Source organism: Talpa europaea (assembly GCF_964194135.1).
Source record: "Talpa europaea genome assembly, chromosome: 4".
Classification (NCBI taxonomy): domain Eukaryota; kingdom Metazoa; phylum Chordata; class Mammalia; order Eulipotyphla; family Talpidae; genus Talpa; species Talpa europaea.
The window spans coordinates 2,742,933-2,754,953 of NC_140070.1; the positions used below are offsets into that span (position 1 = coordinate 2,742,933).

At 56.5% G+C, this 12,021-nt stretch overlaps 1 protein-coding gene across 1 annotated transcript in view; it reads left to right on the forward strand.

Moving 5' to 3' along the window:
* Positions 1 to 8,218: 8,218 nt before the first annotated feature.
* The window catches only part of PINX1 (PIN2 (TERF1) interacting telomerase inhibitor 1), a gene marked incomplete at its 5' end in the record, with an annotated part of 47,452 nt that continues 43,649 nt past the window's right edge, over positions 8,219 to 12,021 (forward strand). Inside the window, 3 exons of the mRNA XM_084231981.1 lie at positions 8,219 to 8,237; positions 10,483 to 10,592; positions 11,629 to 11,721. Coding sequence (XP_084088107.1) covers positions 8,219 to 8,237; positions 10,483 to 10,592; positions 11,629 to 11,721 — 222 coding nt within the window. The remainder of the gene's footprint in view (positions 8,238 to 10,482; positions 10,593 to 11,628; positions 11,722 to 12,021) is intronic.

The window sequence follows — 12,021 nt, forward strand, 5'->3', positions numbered from 1 at the left end:
TTGGTCCATCATGGTGACCCCTGGAACCTTGGACAAAACGCCATCCCCTTTCCAAGGGACCAGAAGATGAGGGCTTCCGTCGGAGAAAGCTCAGGCAGGGCCCCAGGCCCCAGACGCTGGCCATTTTGACATGTCGCTCTTCCCTCACATCTTGTTCCCACAAATGCCGTCTGTGAAGAGGTCCTGAGCGATGGGCGCCATTGCGGCCTCAGCCCCCAGGCTTTCCCGGAGAGCTCTGCAGACCGCAAACTGATGCTACAAGGAGCGCTTCTCTGCCTTGTTTCCCGAGCTCCCGTGGGCGGCATTGGCTGGAGCAAGGAGTTGCTGGCCTTTGTTCATCCAGTGCCTGAGAGCCAGGCCTCCAGTTCCAAAGTCTTAGCAGTCAAGTTGTTGCCGAGCAGTGAGCTCCCTGCACGATGCGCACAGAGGCTGACACATGTGATGCCAGGCTTTGAGAGAAGAAAGTTTTATTGCAAACACACTGGCAAGGAGGCAGGAAATAAACTCAAATCTGCCTCCCCAGTTAACAACAGGAATGAGGCTCTATAGATTTGGGGGCCAAGGTTGAGGGAAAAAAGTAAAATTATACCGGCTGTGGAGTGGGCCGAGGTCCAGGCTGAGTTCACTGGCTGGGTGCAGGCCGGCCCGCGCTGGGGGAGTGTGGAGAGGCATTCTTCTAGATAAGTGGAGTTTTGAATTTTGCCTCTGGATGGACCCCACCCCAACACCCACCCCCACATTCACAGGCTCCGGCTCCAGCCAGCCTCGCAGCTCAGTCACTCCTGCTTGCTCTCGCTGGGTCCGCTAAGAAAGCTGTTTCTGAGAACACAAGCCTCAGAGAGAAAGTGAGATCAGTTTCTTTTCTTTTGTGCTGTAGGGTCTGAGATCAGTTTAACCATTTACAAGGTGACAGCATCACCCAGCATCTTGCCTGAAGTCTGCCCAGAAGGACAGGTCATTTCCCCAACCCCGGCCCCCAGCCCCGCCTCCCCCCGCCCCCCAGCAAGGAGGAAGGACAAGGTTCTTCTGCCTGTCGTGGTCTCACTTCTGGGTGCCCCTGTGAGTGGATTCAAGTCAAAAGAGTTTCACTTCCCTCAGGACCCACGCACGGGCTCACAAACCTTCCTAAGACCTCACATTCCTGTGGCCTTTGTAGCTGTCATTCCATCTGCGCCAGGGGGAACATTCCAGAACCTGAAAGGCTAGTCCCGTTCTCCAGCTAAGTCAAGGGCTTCCTGGGGCAGGTGGGCCTTGGCCTGGCTTTCCAGGACCCGCGTGGACAGGCTGTCGGGTGGGCCAGAGCGTCTACAGCAAAGGACTTGCCCCAGCTCTGCACGAGCCCTGGTGCTTCTGCTTCTCACTCGATAGCTGGGTGAGCACAGCCTGCCCGCCAGGAGAGCCCCTCAGGGAAGAGTCTAGAGAGTAGGAACTCTGTCAGGTCTCCCCAGGTCAGGGACGAGCCTTCTTTTCCATGGAGCCTTCCAAAGGGCAAGCCCTCCGCTACTGCACACGGTAAATTCAGAGCTTCGGGGCCGAGGCCTCCCGTGCTTGGGGAACGTAGCTGAGAGAAGGGACTCCCTCTGGCCTTTTGTTTACCTTCAATCTGGCTGAATTTAGCTGCCCTTAACTTCTCCTTTGCTAAAGTCCTTATTGCCTTAACAACCACCTAACAAGCAGTCAGAACCAGAAGAGAACGCCCCTTCCAGGGGACCCATTGTCAAGCCCCCACCCTTCCTGGTCTCCCCACTGCTGCTGTGCCTGAAAAGAGCCCCAGCCCCTAAGGGCTGCATGAGCCTCTCACTGAGACAGAAATATCTGGCTGAGGGTGAGCCCAGCCCGGCTCAGGCAGAGAGAGCCCCCCTCCCCCGCCCGCTCACGTCCCCACCCCTTCGGGGTCCTTCGGTCTTGCTTTGCTTCAGATCTGGACGGTGCAGGCCCCGCCACCCCGCCTCTTGTTCCAGAGACTCCGCGCCCATCCTCCTCAGTGCCTGTCCTGGGGACCATCTAGACTTCTCGCTCTCCCGAACATTCTACCCACCTTCAGCTGCAGCATTTTCTTCAGCCTCTCCACCAAGCTCTTTCAAACACAACGCAGTGCTGTCTTCCTGTGGACAATAATGAATGTATCTACTGTAAGCGCAGACCATGCCGAGAAGTGGCTGGGTTAATCACAAAGAGGGTTTTTGTAAAGCCTGTTTATTTTTTTAAGTCCGTTCTGAGCATTTCTATTTTACCACCCTTCACGTGGTTTTGGGGAACCCAAATTGCATCAAGGTCTCATGCCAAAACAAGCCAAAAGTTGTTTTCTTCACCTTTTTCCTCCATGCACCATGATTTCAGCGATTGTTTCCGTGTCATTTTAAATGTTTTCTTGTGACATGTACTGACGATAAAAGTCATCTTGACAAAAAAAGATTTATACATGAATCAGAAAGTATTTATTTCAATTTTGTACCTTTCCATTTTAATACATTATAATGTATTGACTCAACTGAGATAATATAAACAGTTCATTTTAATAACACGTGTGTGCGTGTGCCTCTCCTTCATGCCCGCGGGGGAGGGACGGGCGCCCGAGGGACCCCCGCCTGCGCCGTCGCCTGTGCCCGCCCCCCGGACACCTGGGAGGGGCGACGAGGAGGTAAGTGGGCGCCCCAGGCACCAGCTGCCCCCACAGCCTGACACGCCCCCTCTGCCCACAGGTGGGGCCGCCCTGCAGAGGACCGCGCACCCCAATGCAGGCTGCTGCCGGGGTGACGGGGAGAGCCCAAGCACATGGGGAAGCAGAGAAGGAGCTAGAGAGAAAGGTCAGTGTTCAAGGCGGGCGCTGTGGGAGAGACAGGAGTCCCAGGCTGTGTTTTCTGAATGTAACTCTTTTTGCCCAAGGCCTTACCCTCTCGATGACTCCCTGGGGCCAGCTGCCTTCTGGTGTAGCCCACAGACATCCAACAAAAGGGTTTCCATCGGGGTAATTTCTCGTTGCTATGCCAGGGTAAACAGGACCTGGGCTGGGCTCATCTGCTGGGCGGCAGGGGGCCGGCAGGGCCGGAGGCGGCGGGAGAGCGGGGGAGCAGGCGTGAGGAGCCCCTGCACTGGGCTTGCATTCAGAGGTCTTTTGAAGCATATCTGGCAAATGGGGTGCTGATTCTGCTGCAGGGCGTCCCCTAACAATTCCAGGAGCTTCCAGACCTTGACCCTGACTCTTGGACATGGTCAGTGTTAAAGAGCCTTGTCTGGGGAGAAAGCAGCTCAGTACCTGAGCGGCCCGTGTCGGTATCGACCTTTCTTCCCAGTGGGAGTTGGTCCAGTGGGGTGACTCTGAAGGAGGGGGGCTGAGGACAGGGACGGGGGGGAGAGTAGAGAGGGAGGCAGGAGGGGGAGAGAGAGCAGGGCAAGTAGGAATGGAGGAAGGAGAGTCGGAGAGGAAGGAGGGGAGAGGGAGGAGGAAGATTTGACCAGAGAACAGATGGGGGCGTCTCCGTCCTCGGCTGCAGGGGCGGTGAGTCCCTGCAGTCAGCCACTTGGCCCATCTCCCCTCCCTCAGCTTTCCCGGCTTTCCATTCCCTTGCCTGTCCCTTCCCAACCTTTGTAACCAAATAACTCTCTGCACTCCCTCCGGCTCCTCCCCCGGAATGAGGCTGGGTGGGCACAACCCCCCCATCCCCTGTCCGCCACCCCCACAGGCCCTGGTCAGGCTCTTGGGAGAATGCCTGCGCCCCGGAGGGGGGCTCACGAGGACGCTGTTTCAGGCCTAAGTCAACGCGTCAGACGTGAACTCAGGGCCGACTATAGAAAGTCAAGGGCTCAGCAGCCCTCCGAGGGGTGAGTCTGGTGACTCTTCCAGCAGGCAAGAGGCAGAAAGTCCTGTCCCGCCCCGCCCACTCCTTTCCAAATCTCTTTTCCAAAATTCCCATTATTGCACAGACAGGTGACCGTCGGCTTGTGAGGTTCCCCCTGTTTAAAGAGTTTGGGTGCGGGAGAGAGACATGGGAGGCCCGTATACCCTTAGCCCCAAATCTTTCCTCCTCGAGTCCACATGCTTTGCTAAACGCTTTCATCCAAGCCGGCACCGGCACCCCTTCCAGAATCCAGGGGATTTGCCGTGGGGAGCAAACACGATCCAGAATGTCGAGTTCTTCCGCGGCCAGAGGTCTCTGTGCTATTGCCGCCCCCCAGATTCCAGTCCACTGACCTGACCTGTGGGCCACCAGGACCGGGGTCACCTGCACAGGACCCCGCCTCCCGCAACGGAAGGTGGCCTTACCCGAAATGACCTTCTTTCTGTGAATGAGACGGTGCTCCCCCTTGCCAACGCCGCAGGCTGAGAGGCGCAGGGGCTTCCCCAAGGCCTTTCCGCAGCAGCAGGTGGGGAACGGGGCAGCAAGAACCCTCAGAGGATAAAGTGGAGGCTCAGAGGTGCTCTCTGCCCCCACCCACAGCACCTCCACACGATGGGCACAGCCTCCCATGGGGGTGGGGGGCCACATGCACCCTCATCTCTCGCTTCCTGCCTGGCTCCCTACACACCGCGTCTGCTTCCTCGTCAGGCTCCAGAGCCCCTTCTCCGGATCCCACCAGCTTTCCACATAACATGGGAGAGTACCCTGCTGGGCAGGGCACCCTGTGTTCCTGCCTCTCTGGGTCTTCCCAGGGACAGGAGCTTCTCCCCGGCAACGGATGCAGTAAATAGACTCCCTTTTAAGCGAGACCCCAAATTCACCCAGGCAGCCCTACCCTTTACAGTGCCAAGACGCTAGCGCCAGCGGTGAGGTGGGGTCACGTGGGTGTCGTTCTTGGCTCAAACAACTTAATTTCTCTGCACCTCCATTTCTCCAACTGTAAAGTGGGCGCAATAGCATCACCCACCCAAGGGATTTCTGTGAGCACAAAAGGAGACAACTGCAGAGTTCAGAACAACGCCCACCCCAGACAAGAAACCTCTCCTTGACCACACTCCAGCCAGGCCCCACCTGTCCTCCCTGCTGCAGGCCCGTAAAGACTGGAGCAAACTAGCAACACAGTTTCTAACAGTGCAAGCGGCTGCCCTTGTGCCCTGTGCTTCCTGCTGCTGAAGTATCGGAGGGCAGGGAGGGCTCAGAGGGCACGGAGGGCACGGAGGGCACGGTAAGAGCTCTAGAGCTAGAGCTGACTTTTAAAACGTGGTGAACCGTGGACCAGACGCACAAACGGACGTTTCCGCAAGAGGACGCACAGATGGCAGGTAGACTCGTGAAAAGATGTGCCACGTCGTCAGCCGGGGGGGGGGGGGGGGGAGCGCAAATGGAGACCACAGGATCTCCCCGCGCGGCCGAAAGAGCGACAGCCCGGCGGGAGAGCGCCGCGCCCAGCCCGCTCCCGCGTGGCCGGCGGAGAGGGACAAGCCGTGTGGCCGGCGGAGAGGGACACGCCGCAGCCCGTGGAAGCCGCTTTCGTCAGTTTCTTCCAGGTGTAAAGGTACAGTCGCCGTGCGACACGGCAGTTGCTCCTGGGCATTGACTCCAAGCAAATGGCTGTTTCTGTTAGACGGGAACCTTCCAGGAACACTGCCTCGTCCAAGCAAACCTGGAAGCAGCCCCGATGTCCTTGAGCAGGCAGAGGCCGGGTCCTCTCGCCCTTGGACGCTGCCCGGAGCCTCTACAGGGCGAGACGGCCGGAACAGGCAGTCACTGGGGTGGGTCCGCAGGGAACGGTGCTGAGGGAAAACCAAACAGAATCTAAACCAAATCCAAAAGTTGCATGGCGTAGGCTCCACTCGCGAGACAGTGTTCAAAGGACAGTGTTCAGGGATGGAGGACAGACTGGCGGGGGTGGGGGCGCCAGGACGCGCTGTGGGTCCCAAGGGTCTGGGCCGCGGCGGTGACGGTTGGTAGCGATGCTGTATTGAAAATGTTCAGTGTGCCCAGAGCAGGTCTTCAGTCCTTTCAACAAGTAAAGAAATACGTAAGTAAGTAAATGTGCGGGGTGACGCGTGTGTCCATCTGCTTGAGGTAGCCCCTTCAGGCGCGCACGGTGTTACAGCAACACACGGTAGCCCTCGACTCGCGCCAGCCCCTTCCCATCTGCACTCACACCTCGATAACGCGAGGAAAACAGCTCAGTCACCACTTGCCCCCAGCTCTGCTTTTCAGTGACGATTATCCCTGCGAGAAGAGAGCGACGTACCCGTGACTAGGACTACAGGGCTCCCCTCCCCTCACTGCCCACCTCGCCCTGCCCGCCCCTCCCCGGCCGACCCTCCCAGTTAAACGCACACCCAGGCCAGTCAAGCTTTACCACGACTGTTACCTGCTCTCAGTCAGTCAGTTTTTATTGTGTCCAACCTTGGGTTGCTCTCCCGGGAAAACTGCTTATTCCTGAGTCTCTCCTGGCGTCTGGGCATTTGGGGCTTGTGGGAAAGGCAGCGTCTCTGGTCCCCGCCCAGCCCTGCTGGAGCAGAATTCTCCTTTGCACAAGGTCCCCTGGCGGTCTCAGGCGCATGTGCCATTGAGGACCCCACCGGAAGAGGCTGTGCCAGGGGAAGGCAGCACAACACTGAACGTCCCACATGGCATGCTCCTTAAAAGTGCAATTTCCACTCTTGATGACCAGTTGAAGATATAAAGAAGATTCTGTGATTGTCTGGAAATCCCAAAGTGAACACCAGCTTTCTCAGTCAATGGTCCCGAGAGATGTCCCAGGCACGGGGAAGCCGGGGTTGGAACAGATCTTGGAAACCCCCGTCTGCCCCGCGTTCACCCAGCAGCCTCTTCCACACATTCCTGTGGGTGCCCACCAGCGCCTCCGGGCGGCACTCACCCAGCCACAGGCGCCACTCTGCCCCCCATGGCCTTACTGGGGTGACAAACATCACCTGAGCCACAGTAACAGTGTGGCCAGGAACAACACGGTCTTCCTGAAGTCATCTGCCAGCATGCGTGATGCTGAGCAATGCTGGCCTCCCATCCGGCTGCTGTTCTCTGGGCTGTACATGGATCCATGTCCGATCCATGTAACCACCTCCCACCTTCCTGGTTGAATCAAACAGAGCTGCTAAGTGGCGTACGACCCCGTAGCCCTGCTCTCCTAATGCCGTGCAAGTTCAGCTCCGGCTTAGTCCTGTTCCCCGTGGTCCCTTACCTGCTCCTACCTGGACTGTGGGAACTCACTGACCTCGCATCTCCTCCCTCCGCTGCCCCCAGGAGCCCCCAACAATAGCAGGGATTCGCCAGCATTCCTGTCCTCTTGCTGGAGTGCAGAGGTTCACCTGGGCTGACTAGGCTCCTTATTTAATGATTTCATCTAGAACAGGAATCCAGTCGTCCCTTCTCCTGGCACCCGGGTGAAACTCAGTGTTCCGCTCATGAGAAGAAGGCTCCCCCTGCACTGTCACCCGCAGCTGGGAGTCACCTGTCCCGATCCATGTCCTTGTTGTCTGCTTGAGGTTCCCGTTGCCAGAAGCTCACCTGCACTCCCCTGCAGACAAGTATCTACGGAGTCCCTAGTCGAGTTCAAATGATTTTGCTAGGTGATGACGCAGACACAGAGAGGAATTTGATAGGGGCAAAGTTCCAGAAGGCAAGTGCAGGGAAAAAACAACAACAAAAACCTTCATTTTGTTTGAAGACGAGAGAGACATTTCCCCCAGTGCAGTTACTGCTTACCTGGGGATCCCACAGACGGAATGGGGGGTATCAGAGTCAGGCTGTCATCCATCTAATCTGCCATTTACCATCTGCCCAGCTACCTGCCTTGCCCTGAAGCCACCTGGCCTCCCACCCACCTGGCCCGTCTCTGAGGGCAGCGGTAGGACGTGAAGAGGACGCCGCCCGCCGCGAAACTCCCGCGGTTTCCAGCCACTCCGCGGCCCCTAAGGGCTGTTTATTTCGGGAAGCACCGGGCTCGGCCTGGAGTGATGGGTGGTGGGGTGGCCAGGGGCCCGCGTCCAGCGCTGGCCCCGCAGCAGACGCGCCCGGGTGGGGAGGCCGCACGCCCCGCCCCCTCCACCAAGCCCCGCCCCTCCGCCCCGCCCCGCCGCCCCGCCCCGCCCCTCCGCCCCGCCCCGCCGCGTCTGCGCGCTCTGCCAGGTCGCCCCGCCCCGCCCTCGCCCCGCCCACTCGTCGCGTGCGCCGGAGCGCGTCGCGCCCCGTGACGTCACAGCGTGCGCCCTCGCCGCTGCCGCCCGTGTGCCCGGCGTGCGCGCCCCGCTGCTCCGCGGCCGCCGCGTCCCCCGCGCTGCGACATGTCGATGCTGGCGGAGCGTGAGTGTGGGCGCGAGCCCCGAGGGCGCGAGGGTGAAGCTCCCGGGAGGCGCGCTCCGCCGGGCCGAGGGGCGCGGGCGCGGGGCCCGGGCCCGGAGCCGGCAGCCCCAGCTTCGGCCCGCCCTGCCGCCCCGCCCGCCTCCCCGCGTCCCCCCGGCCGCTGCGGGTGCCGGTGTCCGCGGGGACGCTGGTCCTCACCTGCCCCGCGCGCGCGGGCCGAGCGGGGCCCGGGCCGGACCTTCCACCTGGCGGGCGGGGCCCCGCTTCCCGGGTCGAGGGAGGCGCTGGGCCGGCGGGCGCGCTCGGGCAGGGGAGCCCGGTCCCGGAGATGCGGAACCGGAACCCGAGCAGCGGAGCGGTCCGAGCGCCGAGCGGGACGCTGGCCTTTCCCAGGCGTCGGGCCCAGTGACTAAGTCTTAGTCCTTCGGCTTTGATCGCGTTCCTTGGGGTTAGGACCACTCTTTCTTGACTACCCTCGGCCGCCGTGCCCCGGCCGGCCTCAGTTTGCCTTTGACATTTACCTTCACTCTGGGGTCCTCTCACCCCATCCCTCTGGAGGGCGGCCTGGCCCGGGAACGGTGCCCGTGGCCGCGGTTGCCTGCCGCCAGATGGCGGTCTTGCCGCGGCCCTGAGAGGCCGGCCCGTGGCTTGGGGGCAGTAAGCTTGGTGAGCGGTAAGGGGGTAGTTTAAAAGCCGCCAGCAGCCACCACCCGGGGGGCTTTGTGAAATCAATCAGTTGCTGTCAGCACTCTCTCACAGAAAGGGATGGAGGCATGGGAGCATGAACCGAAGCAGGTTCGGTGCCCTTCCAATTCTGCCGGCCAGAAATTGAGATGAAAATGATTCACCCCGAGTCATTGATCCAGTTGTCACTCTCTACATTCTCACCAGTACGGTGGGCAGTTTTCTCTTGTTTTTAAGTGGAAATTCGTAGGAGTATGTTTCAGCTGTGACCCTGCAGACGCTATTTCTTCTTCCAGAAAGAAGCTGGAGCCTACCTAGATGGCGGAGATCCCTCCTGCTTTTCCTGTTCTGTGATGTGTGTTTCAGTCAGCATGCCCGTCACAGCCTTATCCCTGGCTCTGAAGCTCTTTTATGTCTCTTGCTGTGAACAGTATCTGTGAGGCTATCAAAAGCTTCTTTTACTATCATCATCACTAGGCTGACTTTAAAATCGATGAGATGGTGACGGGGAGGAGAGTTCTGAGTCTGAAGTGGTGTGCAGGTGTGAAGCACCGTTTGTCGAATTCAGCTGTTCCAGTCTGTGAAGTGAAGAGAATATTTCCTGTTCTTGCCCCACCATGACTCTCAAGTCTCAAATTTTTGTTGTAACACATAATATTTTGTCTTGTGTCTTTTTAAAATGTGCTAAATTAACATCTGCGGCATCCCTTGTGATTAGCTCTTGGGGCTGGTGGTCTTGTTTTAGAGATGAAAAAAAAACAGAAGCATAGAAAAGTGCCATAATTTCACTGTCCAGCAGTTATTTTCTCTGGTAGTTGATGAACATGGGGTCATCCTGCAGTTACAGCTTTTCCACTGCACCGAGGGTGCCGTTTACTCTGCTGTGGACCAGAATCTGGTCCCTCTGTGTTCACTACAGGGGCTTACCCATTTTTCAAATCTAGTAGTTTTCTTTGTTTTTCTCAACAACATTCTTTATTCTTTCTGTAATTATCAAGTGTTACTGTACTGGGTCTCCTTTATGTAAGACAGGAAACCAGACTTACACACCTTGCTTGCCCCGCATAAGCCAAGAATTTCATTGCTCTCATAGCCTAGTCTTATATAATTTGGTGTTTCAGGCTCAGGTTTTTGGTCGAGATACCAGGCTTTTCATATACTCTACTTTTCCAGGGCATATTTGACACTTAGCATTCATAACACTTTATAATTAAGTCCTAACATGGACAGTGCCGCTTCTTTAAACAGCTGCGCTTTAGCTGAATGTGGAGCCCACTGATGGAATACTGGTGGTTCGGTTTGTCACATTTGGGGGGGATGTCTGTGTCTATCCAAGGTCGGTTTGTCTGTTGGGAATATACAGCTGCTGGGGAAAACCAGGATGATGATCTAGTCTGATGACACTTCCATGAATGTGCAGTCTCATCCGTGGCTGATAAAGTACAACGTGTGTCATTCTGTGCATGTGTGTGTATGTGTGTGTGCTAGGCCTGTGTGTATTTGTATGGTGTTGTCCAGGTTTGAGAGAGAAATTGCTGATGAGATGTTTTGTCATGTACAGGTCGGCGGAAGCAGAAGTGGGCTCTGGATCCCAGAAACACTGCCTGGAGCAATGATGATTCCAAGTTTGGCCAGAGGATGCTGGAGAAGATGGGGTGGTCTAAGGGGAAGGTACGTCAGAGAATAGCTAAAGAGATCTGAGCCTGGAAAAGATGACAAGTGAGGATTGCAAATACGTACTTTCAGGAGACTGTTGGGAACATAAATGTCAGCTCTGTAATTGGAAGTACCACAATTAGCATCTTTCAGACACTGACCTTTTAGTTGCGCTTGGAGTTACACTTAACCTTGGAGTCACACTTAACCATCAGAGTTACAGAACCATCAGGACTGTATGTTGCTATATTTTATTCTCTCTGTAACAGACTACCCATGTCCTTCCTTTTCATTCCTGATTCCAATAGGGCTTCTGCCGACATCACTACACTTACATCATTCTTGTCAAGATCTTTGATGATCTGATCGCCAAATCCCATGGCCCTTTGCTTTTCTCAGCTTTACTTAACCCCGTGGCAGCATTGGACATAATTGAGTATCTCCACCCCCTTGAAATTCTCCCATCTGCCTTCTCTCCCACCGTCGTCTTTCCTGTGTTCTCCTCTACCTCACTGGCCCTCCCGAGTTTATTATGAGGTCTGGTCGCTTTATATCATCTTATTTCCTCTTTGATCACCCTCTGTGCCACCCTGCCTGCCTGAAGGCTCTCCAGCACTCCAGCTCTCTGGGGCACCTTACAGATACTGCTTACTGGCGTGCACTGAAGGGAGTCCCCATTCCACAATGAAGTTTTGTAAAATAACTTCATGGCGAGAACTCTAGACTTGTAGTATGTCCATTGGGCTGACATTACTCGGCTTCTGCGGCACGGAAGAAGTTGTGTTCATAGTGTTTGCATGGCCTTGAGTGGCTGTTGGTTTGAAACACTGCCATTCGTTGTTTTACCTGTGACCTTGGCTTTCCGGGTGCAGCTGGTCAGCACCCATCAGACCTGGGTCCCTACAGCCCTAGATCTGGGAATCCTCATGGGGCCCTTGGGACAGCGTCTCAGTCCAAGGTGCTTGGGGACTGACCGGGCATCAATGAAAGGTGGCTGCGGTGGTCTCTCTGTTTATCTGAAGGACACTGACTCTCTGTTCAATCTCCACAGGGCTTGGGGGCTCAGGAACAAGGAGCCACAGAACACATTAAAGTTCAAGTCAAAAATAACCACCTAGGACTCGGAGCCACAGTCAACAATGAGGTGAGCAAGAGTGTGTCTGCGGGGGCTTTCACCGTGTGACTGACTTTTATAAATGTAAAACCAGAGTCCAGTCCAGTTGATTGATTGGCGCGTCGGCCATGTCTCGGTCACCGATGAGCCCGTAACTGGTGACTGTCACGTTGCTTGTTTATGTCTGAGTGACCCAAATTAGTGTTACTGCTGAACTTTGCAAAAAGTATTCTTTTTATAGACACTCCGTTTTGGGACCGAGGAATGGTATCTCTGCCAGTGCTCTAACGTTTGAGTCGTTACAGCTGGCATTCGGCTTTAGAAACTCCT